Raw genomic sequence first — 15571 nt, 5'->3', positions numbered from 1 at the left:
TCCTCGTTCGACTGTTTGCAGTTCGAATTATCGCCAATTCGAACTCAGTTAATTAATACCCAATCCTCAAGGTTTGACCGACTGACTTGCCAATTTGACATTCATATCACGCGCGCCACCCACCCAGTCAAATCCGCTGCCTGCCCGCCAGGTGGAAGTGTAAAGGGGCTATCGCACTGGCCTATGATATGTGGAACGAGGAACATCTGCTCCAGATAGCTGGAACTTGCCTGGGACTAGCGGAGCAAAGTTGGGATGGCTTCATATCCATTCTGGTTCCCCATATGCTATCTCAATGAAAAAATAAACATAATCTATGAAATACAAAATCTTTTATTTAGGCTAAAAATAACGTGCCTAAATTTTTCATATAGGAATATTAAATAATATTTCATCAATTTATAAAGATAAAATATATATTTATCATGTTGATAGTCTGGGCTCATGGCAACCACCTATGACTCCAAAGTTGCCGTAGCACACGTCTCGGTTCTTCTACAGTTTCTTTTACTTACTTTTCTTCAATAAGAGGAAGTGCAAATGCAATTCCAGAATGAAGCACAGGTTGAGGTATAAGTGGCATGGTTTTGTTCTGGTTTGTTTCGATTAGGCTTGGTCTTGGTCGACCATGCTGCGCACAGCACCTCCAGCCCCAGCCCTAAGAAATCCAGTTTCCTGTCTTTCAAAGATAAGCTTGAGCTTATAAGAAAGTGTGAGGCAGGTATAGCTCAGTTGTTGCAGTGTAAATGGGTGTCCCTAGATCAACAGTATCAACAATTTGGAAGAACAGGGACAAGTACCATGAGACTGCTGCATCAACTTCCACTAACCCTTGTACTCTGCAGCTCAAGGGACTCCCGTCTCGACATGATGGAGAACATGCTGATCAAGTAGATAGAGGACAGGACACAATGCAAGATGCCGATCAGTATGGGCTTCGTTCAGGTTATAGTGATGTTTTGGGGGATCTAGGCTGGAGGTTGGTCCCTATCCCCCCTAATTCTTAAGTATCTTATGGGAAAAATTGCTTCACGATTCGAATAAACGCTGATTCGACCGATGAAAAACCGCCCCAACCCTGTCGAATTGCGAGGATCCCCTGTATATAGATGTCACTAGTTCAGTTTGCAGCAGAGTCTATATATAGATGTCAATCTGGAGTACCCAATTGCTGGGAAACTATATATAGATGTATGGATGAAAATCAGTAGAGTCTATATATAGACAATTTTTTATTTGGTAGTTCACTCATCTGCCCTACCGCTGAGAAGGGGTTAAGTAATGAAATTCATTTGACTTAACGTGGGTTAACTAAACTCAATGACATCACATGCACCCACTCTGCTACTGGCGGGAACTGCACTGAGATGCTCTGGACCAGGATCCAAGAACCTTAACAGTGAATGGAACATGGTTGCCATGGTAACAAGGTTGCTAGCATGGTGTTGGTAACACCAGCTCCTGAGGTGTTATAGTCTTGTATATACATTAAATGGTCAACAAAACATCTTTATTTTTACAAGCTTTACCAACAAGAAAGGACTATTTATGAAGCACAAAATGAAATCTTGCATGGAACACCGAAAAGAAAGCAGAAGTGGAGGCGCCACATTTGTCCACCGCTGATTGGTGTTGGCCGTCACTTCTTGTGACCCCTTAAGCTTGTGTATTGTTTTCACTACAATATTTGTGTTTCCACTCCTCTGTTGCCTACTATAATGGATGTCATATCTTCGTATTCATGTGTGATCATGCCATGAGGATCAACTTGACTCTGTGGCACTGAGTGATAGTAAACTACTATTGAAATACCACTTGGCATGAACTTTTCTCTTTGTAACTTCATCTGGTAGAGGAGGAATCAGTGGGGATGCAATTCTCACATATAGTCAGTAAGTGAAGCAAAATCTGGATATGAGTGAGAATTGCATGCTCCACTGAGTCCTCTGTCAGATGAAGAGAAAAAGTTCATGGTGAGGGAAGTGGTATTTCAAAAGTAATTCACTATCACTCAGTGCCAGAGTCAAGATGATTCTCATGGCATGATCATATATGAATACAAAGATATGACATCCATTATAGCAGGCATTAAGGAAGTGGAAACAAATATTGCAGTGAAAGCAACACACAAGCTTAAGGGGGTCACAAGAAGGGGAAGTGGCCAACGCCAATCAGCAGCTGAAGAATGTGGTCTCCTCCCTGTCTCCTGTGTTGTTTTTTGTTCCATGTAAGATTTGACTTAGTAATGTGTGTGTGTGTATGTATATATATATGCTCTTCAATGTGGATGATAGTTCGTGTACACAGTTAGGTCTCGATTAATGCAAAGGTTGTGTTCTTGGAGATGTCAAATTATTAAACATAATTTTCCCATAGAAAACAATGGTAATAGGGAGGGATTACATTCCTGCCCACTGGGAAAGTCTGCCTTTTTTGGAGATTTTCTTACTCGAACCTAAAAAAACGTGTGTGTGTGTGTATATATATATATATATATATATATATATATATATATATATATATATATATATATATATATATATACATATATATTTAGGTTTGAGTAAGAAAATCCCCCCAAAAATCCCTCCCTATTACCATTATTTTCTATGGGAAAATTATGTTTGAATAATTCAACATCTCCAAGAACACAACCTTTGCGTTAATCGAGAGCTGACCGTGTACACAAACCACATTGAAGAGCATTTTGAATTAAATGTCTGCATCTCTTGCAGAGTAGGTAAAACATGCTAATATAACAGCATCTGTAGAAAACTTGAATTTCTATATGCAGTGTAATGATACTAAGTTGACTAGTTTTGCACCTTAATCTTTGAATTCTATTACACAATGTGGCCAAGAGTAAAAGTTTACATGAAAAAAACAAACATATATAATAAATTAATTAACATGAGCAGCAGTGAAGTTATCTTTCCAAAGACTGGTTTGTAGTGAAATTTCTTGTGTGTATATATATATATATATATATATATATATATATATATATATATATATATATATATATATATTATATATATATATATATTATAAATACAATGAAGACACTCAAGCATTAACCATAAGTCACTCAGCATGCAAAATCTACTTCTATAAAAAATATGGCTTTATAAAGCTGCTTCTTAAGCAGACAAACACTGAGAAATTTTCTAGAAACCTAAACAAAAATATGTATGCCAATACTCAAGTCAGCAGAAATCCCACAGTGCACTTAGAATACTGGTCAAGTTTGTCATTACTGTGGCACTCAGCACTAGTTGTTTGCAAAATGTCATATCAACAAACAGCAACATCAAAGCTGCAAAAGTGTGTACACACTGTCAATGTGTTGTTTACTTTTCTATAGTATAGTATATTGTTTACATTTCCAAAACCTGGAAGCCTGCTGTCCATCACTGTGTATTGCCCTTCTCATTGGGCCTCCAGCAGCCTGGCTCACAACGTATCTCATGCTTAGTTGATGCTTGTTTTGCCAAGAGCACCACTCACTTACTTCATGCTGAGTGTAGCACACTGTGCAAGAAGCTACCTAGCTCGCACTGTGTACTTTGTGTTAATCAGTCACTATACAAGAGACTAACAGGGGTTGAGGAAAGTTCTCCCATCACCATTAGAGGAGGCATTAGTTAATGAAAGTGTAATGCATGTTTAAGTGTAGTAGAACCTGAGCACTAAGATTTTGTGAAAATGGAGATATGAGAAGATGAGATGATCATGTAGATAGAAATCTGATAGTAAAGATAATACTAGTGGCAGAGTAAGTGCAAGTCATGCATTTGTTCCCATCTATAAATTTTCTACAAAACTAAACTGTACCAAATTTGTTACTTGTTAGGGCAAATTTGGGAACCATAATTATTCCCTAAATATGTAAATTATTAGAAAAACAAACAAACTTTTGGCTTATATTGCCAATAAATTTAAATATCATTGTGGCTGATAATTTATCTGCATGAATTTTTACTTAAATAAAAAAAAAAAAATAAAATAAATAAATAAATCGAATAAATAAATAAAACAAAATTAAAGTATGTTTGGAATATTGAGGTCTGAGGACATTACTACAGCAGCAGCCTTGAATAAATTAATTATCTAGAGATAGGTCTGTGTTTTAAATGATCAAATATAATGTGTATACAATCTTTTTAAGCATGACTGCTTTCATTAATATGGGTACAATGTTTTAATATCACACTAATTTGGATAATATCCACATTTAATAGGATGCTTTTTTTCTACATGTTTGCAACATAATTTTTCATTTACTTCCCTAAAACATGTTACCATAATGTAAATTATATCAATTTTTGTCCAAATTTTTACTTGAAACATTCAGATAGCATAAGATTAAAATACCAGTTGTATGTTATTAATACGAATGAAGCTGGTCTATAAAAGTAAAGAAAAATAAATCAATAAAATAATAAAAATGTGATGCCATACATACAGTATAATTTCAAGAAATTTCTGCTAAAATGTAGTAGCTGTAAGCCAAGATAATCCCAAAATCATGTCCCTGAGATGCCTCTCCTCTTTGTCACAACAGCAATTGGTGCACTCAATGGATGCTATTGCCACATCTCAATATTTTGTCCATATATATATTTTCATAATCACTTATCCTTCTTTAAAGATTTTTAAAAAATTCAATACAAAACAATACCAGACTAGTAACCCTTCAGAAAATTAGTGTTAATTTTTTATTTATACAAATACATCCATACGAGTGTCAGCATACACCATATACACCATGTACCAATGAGTGTTTTGAGCCCCATAGATGCAATTATGTACTACATGATACTTGTTATTTTCACTACTTTATAAATGTGAAAGATTTTATTTTCTTATTGATATTTTTGAAAATCCTCTGAAGACATGATAAGTGTGATTATATATATATATATATATATATATATATATATATATATATATATATATATATATATATATATATATATATATATATATATATATTGCACCAATGAGCTGCCTTGCTAAAGGTAGCTCATTGGTGCAATATATATATATATATATATATATATATATATATATATATATATATATATATATATATATATATATATATATATATATATTGCACCAATGAGCTGCCTTGCTAAAAGGTTAAATCTTTGCTGCTCAATTAAAACATAAGGGTAAGAGTTCAGGTAATGATTTAGCACAGCCTATTCCTACCAATAGTTGAGCTTCATGAGTATCATTGTAAGTTTAATATAAGTTCAAAATATCTTATTACTTTAATGGCAAGCATATAAATTATATATGTATTCATACAATAAAAATGTCACACTTCATAAGTAAACTGGATATTTTTACCATCTAGTTCCACAATAGGTCCATTACATTTTATCCAAAAAATTTTATTTTTAGATTTTTTTTTTTTTTTTTCAAAATGAACCACTTGGTACAATGTGTGACTGTTACTCTAGTCCAATGGTAGAAAAGCTAAACTGTAGCTGAGGGAGATTGTGTCCCAAAATGCACAGGTGATGACCGTTAAATGCTTTAAAATAAGTTGACTTAAGTTTTGAACGGATCAAGACCATTGTCAATTTTGTAGTTAGATGGAAGATGATATAGGTTTCAACTACTCACTCCTGTATTACAGACAAGGCCAAATTGCAAAGCTGCAGCAATATTTGATCGAGGTTATTTCTCATTTGGCAGGCAGGAACACAAAAACTTACTTGGCAACTTTTCCAATAACTGATCCATCAGTTAGGCTATGAGGATTTAATATTAATGGATCAAAGTATTTTACCATTTGTAACAGTATATTTTAGGTCATACTGTTATACTCACTCGTACAAACTGTGTCCCAGAGAAATCACTTATCGCTCCACAGTATGGAATGTATCTTTTCTATAAGGCAGTCAATGCGTTTCTTGGGGAAACTAAACCTGTTTGCAATATGCCATAAAGTGAACAAAGGTTTTCTTACAGCACAGCAGTAAGGGAGATCAAGCTGCAGCCAGCGTTCAACAGTTTCCGAATAGCGTAAGTGCCAAACCCAGCCTTATGTAGCATGTAAATACAACCACTTTACTCTTGAGTAATCTGTAGCTTATGTGCCATTGTCCAATGAGTGAAGACAAAATTTCCAAAATATTCTCAGAAATTGTGCTTGCAATGACCTTGGACAAATGTCCACTCATGGCACAGGTCACTGATTGTTGGTCTCCATAACCTAAAGGTGGGTTCACACAGGTCAATTTGAGGCTGGAAATGCTAGCCACTAGAAGTATCAAGCTAGCTAGAACATGTTCACACATACTGGCTGGGAAGTATTGGCTGGTTAACCTACATTTCTTATAAGAAAAGTGTCCATTTTAACAAAAGACTATACACATTTCAGTCAAATTAAAACATCACAAGTATTCAGTCATTATCTCAAACAACAAACACCCTATAGAAAGGGTAGCAGTCATCAGAAAGTGGCAGCAATCTCACCAAATGTAGTTCTACATAGGCTTTATTTGCAATCTCACCAAATGTAGTTCTACATAGGCTTTATTTGCTGCTTAACTAATTTTTTGAGTTCTAGACATGCTATTTATCCTTCACTAGCTCCATCATCATCTCTGCCTCTGGAAACCACTTGTTCAAACCTTCAGTGATGTCAATGTAAACAAAGCTCCTAGTGGCTGGAAAAGACCGTGTCGGTCTTGTTTTTCCACCCAAGAGGCACCAAAATCTAGCTAATAACTCTGGCGGCTAGCATTTCCAGTCATAAACTGACGTGTGAACCCACCTTAACTGACGGATCATCAGCTAGACAGTAGGTAGAAATAACCTTGATCAGATTGCAGTGATGGGTCACAGCTATTGCCTACCATAATATTGAGTAATCTCTGAAGTGAATAACACCAGTGATGGCACAACAATTGTAAGAGTAATATTACATCAAGAAAAGAAACAGCTGTTGTCATTTAAAATACAATGGCTCACAAGATGGAGTTTATTAATGTTTTCAATTCCCAAATTCTGGATAAAATTATTTGAGAATCTGTATCCCTAAAAAAATCTTTATTTCTTGATTTATATTTGAACAAAATTCCATGTAATTATATTAAAATTTAGTAAGACTTACATGAATTTTTAGTAAGATAATGTGGTAACTATAGGATGAATTGTCACAACTGTATCCTTTTATTAATAAACCATCTCACTAAAAGAGCCTGATAGTTAAATTGGAGGTTCAAGTAATCTTACTGGAGACTATCAGATGCTAGGGACCAGTTACCTGATGGTTTATTTTAGTATGTTTGAGAAGCCTCTCCCATTAGGCACTGTTCTTACAGGTGAATTATATTTATTTCAAACATACAAGGAGTGAATGGAAAGAAGACTGAGCAGTCAAATACTGATGACATGATTAGGAACTCATTTCTGAAGACCACAGGATCTTGGATATCCTTTACTTATAAATAAGTTAAGCTCTTTCTTATGGGATTTACACTATACCATCTTGTTTGGTGATTACACACAATTTTTTGAGCAGAATGGAGGGTTTATTGTTACTGAAACAATGGATTCATAAGAAAAATTCAAGTGGCTAGTTACATTATTATTTGGTCAAATGAGAAATTAAATTAAGAAACCTGTTATGAAATTTTGAGGCATCTATTTTTCTAAGTAGGGATATAAGAAAAAGTGATTATCATACCTATAATGACTTGTTTGTGGATTCTTAACACAGCTTTGCCAGAAGAAAAATTTAAAAATCTGATGCCTTCACATAGCTTTGCCAGAAGAAAAATTTAAAAATCTGATGCCTTCTCATGTGAGTGGTTTCATAATATTAACTTAAAGGCCTTGAGATAAGCAAGTTTGTAAAGTTTTGGGAAATTTATTTTGTTACAAATATATATATATATATATATATATATATATATATATATATATATATATATATATATATATATATATATATATATATATATATATATATATATATATATATATATAGAGAGAGAGAGAGAGAGAGAGAGAGAGAGAGAGAGAGAGAGAGAGAGAGAGAGAGAGAGAGAGAGAGAGAGAGAGAGAGAGAGAGAGAGAGAGAGAGAGAGAGAGAGAGAGAGAGAGAGCGAGCTTGCCTTAATGAGAATAGCCGAGTTCTTCCTTGACGTGCACTTTCAGGCAATAAGAATTGCGGTACACAGATAAGCATAGCAGCCTCCCTCATTATCTGCATGTAGCGTCACCACCTGCCTTTACTAGTCCACAGCAGGACAAAGTCCTCTGTAAGTGGCTTGAGAGTATCAAGTACCACATCTTGGTGGTTTGGGGTATTTTAGTGAGATTTTAGGTTACTAAATTAACAACTTCCCTCTGCAAGTGAACTGATGATGCAACAACTTGAAAGGAAAGCTGCCTAATAAAGTCACCATCCACCCAAGGTGAAGATTATTTATATTCAAATGAAGTGATAGATAAAATACTAAATATCCTCATGTTAAAGTACTAAGATTAACTCAAACACCATGTTGTCATGAAAAAAAGTACTAACACAAGACACCCAAAATTAAGACATCTACACAAACCGCACAGTAGTACCCTTTGCTACTCCTAGCACACTTCCTTCTCCCTAGCTTATGTTTACAACACAATAATCCCCTTCATGTATTGGTTTCCCAACCTTCCTCTGATGCAGACTCCTTCCATCTACAAAAAGAAATGTTAGGAGTAAAGGAAAAATCCACAATGCAGCTAAACATGTGGCTTCACAAGGTCTTTAGCCTTCAAAAAATATTAGGATGAATAGCACACAGATGTCATCTCCATCATTACCAGAACAATATAGGAAGAGCAAGCCAGATCAACAGGACAAGCATTAGAGATTCCTATTTGTAACTGCAGTCAGTAAGTGAGAGAAATGTTAAGCTCTCAAGTGGTTAATTTCCAACTCACCACAAGTGTAATGATTCTGTGCTGGTTCAACACAATTTGCAATGATTTAAGAGCTGCACAATGAAAATTCACAAGACGTGTGAGATCAGGTGTGCATCACCAGCATGAGATAGGTTTTTATGATGTAGTAATTAGTGTTTTAGACAATTAAAAATGCTCATGGATGAGTCCAGATAGAGCCATGGTACAGAGATGATGCAAAGGAAGCACCAGTATATGCCATTCAAAGCAACTCCAAGGTTACAAAACTGGAACTCTCATCAGGCCACCCAGTGTTTAGTCCTGCTACTTGCAGATAATGGGGAGTTTGCTAAAAACACATTTTTGTTTTCTAGAGATTTTGCATCATTCAAAGTGATGTGACTGTTGAATAAAATGACTTGCAGAGGAAAATTTTCAGTAGATAGCAATGTAAGCACCCTCTATTCTGCCACAAGGATAATCAACAACTTAAAATAAGAAAATGCTAAATTTAGTCTCATGATTACCTGCCAAAGAGAGTTAATACAGTCGATCACAAGAAAAATTTGTTAAAAAGTTTTTACTTTGAGATTTCCTACTTAACCAAGGAAACTGGACCAGGGTGACTGCAGCAAAGCAATTCCAACTCTGGTAATGAGAAATTAAAATATAACGAACAAAAAGGAACAACTAACTTACAGCATTAAAAATTAATAAACAAATTAATTTGCTATGTGTGATAAGATGCAAGACAAAGGTCACCTTGGTACAAGTTAGTTGTATTAAGTGACATTTACTGAATTTTCTAATAGTTTGAATATGGCAATCACTTCAATGACATTTTATTATAATATCCTTTCAACACAAATGCAATAATTTATTGTACTATTTGAATAAGTAAAATTTTGAACATATATTTCTTACTCCTATTTCTATCTAATAGTTTGATTAATTCTTTAATGTTGCAAAGGAATTTTTCATTGCATTATAACAGTTAAGTGTACTACATTCAATAAATCTGGTTTAAAATTTTTTTTTAGACTAATGTTGCAATCATGTAGAAAAGTTTCCATCAAATATGTCAATGTTTCAACTCTTGTGATGTAATTAGCATCTGCTATTGATAATGATGAAATAACCTAAGAAAAAATTAAGTTGAGTCTTAAAACTTCATAATGAATGGTGACACCCAAGATGAAATACAGCTAGGGTAACTAATGTGTGATGTGTTCTCTTTCAGATACTGTGGTATCTACCAAAATGTTGTTGTGGCATGTTCAATCAAGTTCTGGGAGTGCTAAGTGGTAATTCAAAATACACAACTGCTGTGTAATGGCAAATTGTTGTATATAGTGCAATAGTGTTGTATAGTACAAAAGTGTTGTATAGTGCAGGAGAGTGTTAGAATAGTGTCGGGACAGGACAGGGCCCACACCGGACACAGGTAGGACAGCGATCAGCAGCCAGGTAGCGGCGGCCGGACTCACTCACGATACTCACAAGTCGCACTCTAAACTTGGTCCTCACGCAACCATTGTCACGCCTGCTTTCAAATGATGCCTAAGGTGCTTTCACGGCTGTTTAAGTCCTAATAAAATTGAAGAGAGTCAAGATGGGGCCGCGATGAAGCGGTGAGAACATCAACACGGGGCTGTGTTCTCATCGCTAGGGTTAATTACATCATCAGAGTAGCCTGAAACCTGCATCAAATCTGAGAGTAGTGAAGAAAAAAGAGTTTCTGCCAATCAAATGAATAAAAAAATTAAGGGCAGAACTTAACAAAAAGAATCATGAAGCTACTTGTAAATAAACAAGGGCAATCAAATGTAAAACTTTGCAACAAGAAACATATACACAGCTTCTAACAAGGAGAAGTGCAGAGGGAGGTTGTGATGGAAGTGATGAGAGCTGGGCTAATAAAGCCACTAACCCTCATGCTAAGAAAGTGCACAAAAATAAAAAGATGAATTATTTATTGCGATAAAAAACAGACTGATAGAGAGCCTTAGAGAATAAACTATATCCTAACACATGTTCTTTCCTAGACAAAGTGACTTGACCTGTACTTGAAATATTTCATAATTATTGCAACTCTTTTGCACCAGGCTTATAAAATTAACTGATTATATATATATATATATATATATATATATATATATATATATATATATATATATATATATATATATATATATATATACACACACACACAATTTATACGTAAAATATGTAAAATCATGTCGAGTTTTATTCAAAAGAACACTTTTAGTTTTGAGAAGTTAATCAAATTTCATAGTTTGATGACAGTATCTCATGCATGTGGGAAAAAAAAAAAAAAAAAAAAGCAATGAATATTTTGAAAGAAAATAAGAAAAGCTAATAATGATAGTGTTGGTTTTAAAAGAAACAGGCTGCATGCTCCTTTTTCCAGCCAAGCATATTGTTTGATGATTTTCAGAATAATGGTTCATGTTTAATTTTGTAAGGAAAATGTCTATGTACACTCTATGTACATTTTTGTGTGAAAGACAGAAGAAATTAAGATTACACCAATAATACCATCTATCATTCACAATTCTTCAGGATTTTAGCACACACACACACACACACACACACACACACATTTTATCTACAACTATGATATGTTCTTAACTTTCCTTCTGAAAATTTAAAAGCTTCTCCCTTTCTATCTATTTTATTTTGGTTTTGTCCTTGAAATTTTTCTAAAATTTTCTCATTCTCTGCAGATTTTTCACATGAATTCCTGACAATTTGGCATTTCTTTTCTTCTTTCTGTATATTTCGAGAGTCAAGGTGTCCCTAACATGCCAATATGATTTCAGGCTGAGACTTTCTTAAGTGTTTTCTGTAAAGTGCATTTTCTATTGTTTCATTATGATGAATTTCTTGTAGAACTGATGCAACTAGATGGCTCACATACAACTGCAAAAACTGTCTCTAATTTCAACACCTATGCCATATCCTATTGTATGCTTTGAATAAATAATATTCAGCATAAATAAAAATGCCAACATGAAACTATACAATTCTAATTAATGTTTATGAAGTCTTCATCATCCCCCAAAGTTTATTCTCTTCATTTTTGGATCATTTACTGTACTTTCCTGGTGCATCCTAAAGGATAGTACACATTGTCACCAAAGATGGAATGCATTACTAATTGCCCAAATGAAAACACTGACATTCCTCTCAATTATTTGATTTAAATTACAATTTCATTAAAACTAAAATTTTGTAAACATCCTAAAATATCAAGAGATAAAAGACGTAATGCTTGTTAACAATTTTTGTTTTTTTCCGGAATAAAACTATGTCACCTTATGCCTCATATCTTTACCACCACGAGTGACAGCAAAGTGTGAACAGAGTAACCCTGATCAAGAATCCTCCTTTCCAGTCTTCAGTGTAAGATTTGTTTGAAAGTGACTGGAATGTAGGTAATTAGTGAGGTCATGGTGACGTGAAGGAGGACTGTTGAGTAGTGCTATGATGACGTGTGCAGTACACGTTTGTGAGAATAAAGTATGGTAGAATAAGGAAAAATTTGCTATAAAAGATGAATAGTACTGGTGCAAAAGTGATTGCAAATAAAGAAAATGAAGAAAATTGTATGAAAATGATTTGAAAGTAAATATCTAGGAATAAGTGTGGAGTAGAAATGACAAGCTGATCGAGAAGGATGATGTTGGAGAGATGTTGAGGGACTGCTGTATATATTAGGAGCCTATGGAATCTGAGATTATTGCAATTAAGAAGAGAACAGGTAAGGAACACATCATGACAATTCTTAATTGCAAGGAAATAACTACAGAAAAATTGACAAAGATGCAACTCTGGATGTATATGCGAGGTCAAAAGTTTAAAAGATAATGAATATCCTGCATGTCTCCAGCAATTAAAATAATGTATTACTACATCTAGTCCAGTAATAAGTCTACTACTACCTTTTTTTTATTCTTTGAATATGTTGGAATCCAATGAACTCACTAATTACACTTGTCAAATCTGCTTTCCTGTACAAAGCCAAGATTACTTTCCATAGCACTCATATCACTTCATATGCATGCCATCATTCTTCTTTCATACAGCTGCGTGACTCAGTAATAGCATACTACATTGTGTATATATATTCATACAATTCTTGAAAGTTATTTACACTCTTGCATTGAATTAAACATTTTCCTTATATGCTGATCAACCTTTTCCAATTAAGTTACTTTTTGCTTGATTGCTGATTATGTTTAATATAATTCCAGCATGCCATTTGCTCTGATTTCTTATGCAATGATGATTAACACAATTATAAAGTAAAATGAAATCCTAAAGACAAGCCAATAATGAAAATTTCTAATGAAAATCATAAGGTGCTTTCACAACTCTGATGAATCTGCCAGCAGGTGTATTCCATTACTATTATTCTTGAATTAATGTCAAGCGATTATAATAAACAGAACTTAAACAATTTACTAAAGAGTGTGTGTGTGTGTGTGTGTGTGTGTGTGTGTGTGTGTGTGTGTGTGAGAGAGAGAGAGAGAGAGAGAGAGAGAGAGAGAGAGAGAGAGAGAGAGAGAGAGAGAGAGAGAGAGAGAGAGAGAGAGAGAGAGAGAGAGAGAGAGACGCTTGCCTATATGCATTTGTGGAATGATGTTCAGTAAACCCACCCTTGGGACTTGAATATTTACCTATGAGCAAACTGCCCATAATGTTTTTATTTGTTAACTTCATGGTAATGCTGCACTTAATTATGTAATATGATTGTAAAAATTGTCAAGAAAATAATAAATATAAATAAACAAATAAATAAAAAAAAACTGAACAGGTCAGGTCACACAAGAAAGAACATGCACGTCAAAGCCACTCTGTTATATCTCAGCAACAATTAAGAAGTGAAGTGACAGCATTTTAGTATAAAAATTCTATACTGAATCACCTCTGCACAACCCTGACTATTCTAAGGGACTAGTAACTCACTCAGTTAAAACAAACAAGGGGAGATGCTACTTAATGCACATCAAAATACATTTTGTATGCAATTATTTAAGTAAAAATCTTCATGATTAAAATGAACAAACCAAAACCATTTGTTTCTTGATTTAATGTATTCATATTAAGACATGAACCTAAATCATACTTCCAAAAATGGTAGTATATATTTTCTTTTTTGTTTTTATAACTGCAAGATATGATACTAGTGTGCATGTGGCAGCATCCAGCATCTACACCTCACACAAGCAGAAAGACGGCCACAATAGTGCCTTAGGTACAACTTACACTCTCCGGTGGGCCCCCGAAGCTTCCTAAATTGTAGTCCCCCATACCACCCCCATCGTCCCGCGGCGTGCCTGGACCATTAGCAGGAGAATTCTTCATACCATCTAGGCCATCACCATTCATGACAGGGCCCATAGTGTTAGGCCCCATTGGCCCACCCATGGGTCCATCTGGACCACTACTCAGAGGGAAATCCTGAAAAAAAAAAAAAAAAAAAAAAAAAAAAAAAAAGTTATAATAAATAATAAGCATAGAACTTTTTTCTCTACCTAGATGCAAGAGCAAAGTAAACTGGTAATGCAAAGACTTGCATAAAGTGATAGTGTGGAGACAAGAGATGAAAAATATTCCTTATAAAAGGATGCTGAAATTTTTAATATACTTTCCTAGGGGAGGCACAGCTTAAAAGGGAATATGATAGAGGTCTTTAAATGGTTTACGGATATAACAAGGATTAAACTAGAAATTATGGGTTCAAGTTTGAAAAACTTAGATTTAAAATTGGATAGCAAGAAATGGTGGTAGATGAATGCAATAGACTATATAATCGAGTTATTAGTGTTGAGTCATTACAGAGCTTTAAAAGATTAGATAACGTCCTTGATGAGGATGACATGTGGAAACAGATGAGTATGTTTCATGCTGAGACTACCATTACCAAGCTAATGGCTTTTTGCACCTTCCCTTATTTTCTAATTATCTAGTTAATGCAAGGACGTGTGGGGGACAAAAGAGCATAAATTAATGGTAACCCCTCAGCCAATAAGAGAATAAAGTAGATTACCATTACTCTATAATATACAATTGCTTGTGTGCTGGTACATCAAAGTCTATCTATCTATCAAGAGTAAGTTTTCATTGGCTTGTGCAAACTCACCCCTGGCATGCCTCCTCCAGGTACTGGCTTCATCATAGGAAACATGGCATCGGCCCCACTACTGGTTGTGTCTGCAATAACAAACAGTGAGTTACTCCTAAGTTGACAGACTTATTTGGTTGTCTGAAAAATGAATTTCATATAAAAAATTTGAGGCATCTATAACAGATGGACATTTATATAGTAAATGACAAAATAAAATAGAATAAAACACACAAACATATACACAAGAAAATATACCTGGATAAGTGTTTTACGTAACTAAAACTACCAAGCAGCAAATGTCAGTTTTTGACTTACAAATAAAAAAACACAGATTTTTGTCTGTAATCAAATATAACATCTAGTAAAAGAGAACTATGGTGCTATGGGCAGTAATATAACCTAAACCATATTATTCTAAAAAAAAAAAAAAAAAAAAAAAAAAAAAAAAAAAAAAAATCCTCTTCCAGTGAAAATTACAGTACCAATAAAAGCTAACATAGACCA

General features: G+C 34.4%; 2 protein-coding genes across 11 annotated transcripts in view; one reads left to right on the top strand and one right to left on the bottom strand.

Moving 5' to 3' along the window:
* LOC123517778 (actin-related protein 6-like) overlaps positions 1 to 11024 on the top strand; it is a gene marked incomplete at its 5' end in the record, with an annotated part of 41831 nt that extends 30807 nt beyond the window's left edge. Inside the window, 1 exon segment of the transcript XR_006678582.1 lies at positions 10154 to 11024.
* LOC123517776 (single-stranded DNA-binding protein 3-like) overlaps positions 1 to 15571 on the bottom strand; it is a 194678-nt gene that overhangs the window by 9103 nt on the left and 170004 nt on the right. For 9 of the 10 annotated variants that reach the window (XM_045278222.1, XM_045278225.1, XM_045278224.1 and 6 more), the window contains 2 exons: positions 15083 to 15153; positions 14206 to 14400 (listed from right to left, as the gene is read on the bottom strand). In XM_045278222.1, coding sequence (XP_045134157.1) covers positions 14206 to 14400; positions 15083 to 15153 — 266 coding nt within the window. Of the gene's footprint in view, positions 1 to 10413; positions 10502 to 14205; positions 14401 to 15082; positions 15154 to 15571 lie in introns of all 10 variants that reach the window. The other variant, XM_045278226.1, reaches the window with a different exon arrangement.

Source organism: Portunus trituberculatus, chromosome 42 (genome assembly GCF_017591435.1).
Source record: "Portunus trituberculatus isolate SZX2019 chromosome 42, ASM1759143v1, whole genome shotgun sequence".
In the NCBI taxonomy this organism is placed as follows: Eukaryota; Metazoa; Arthropoda; class Malacostraca; order Decapoda; family Portunidae; genus Portunus; species Portunus trituberculatus.
This window is presented reverse-complemented; position numbering and strand designations above follow the sequence as displayed.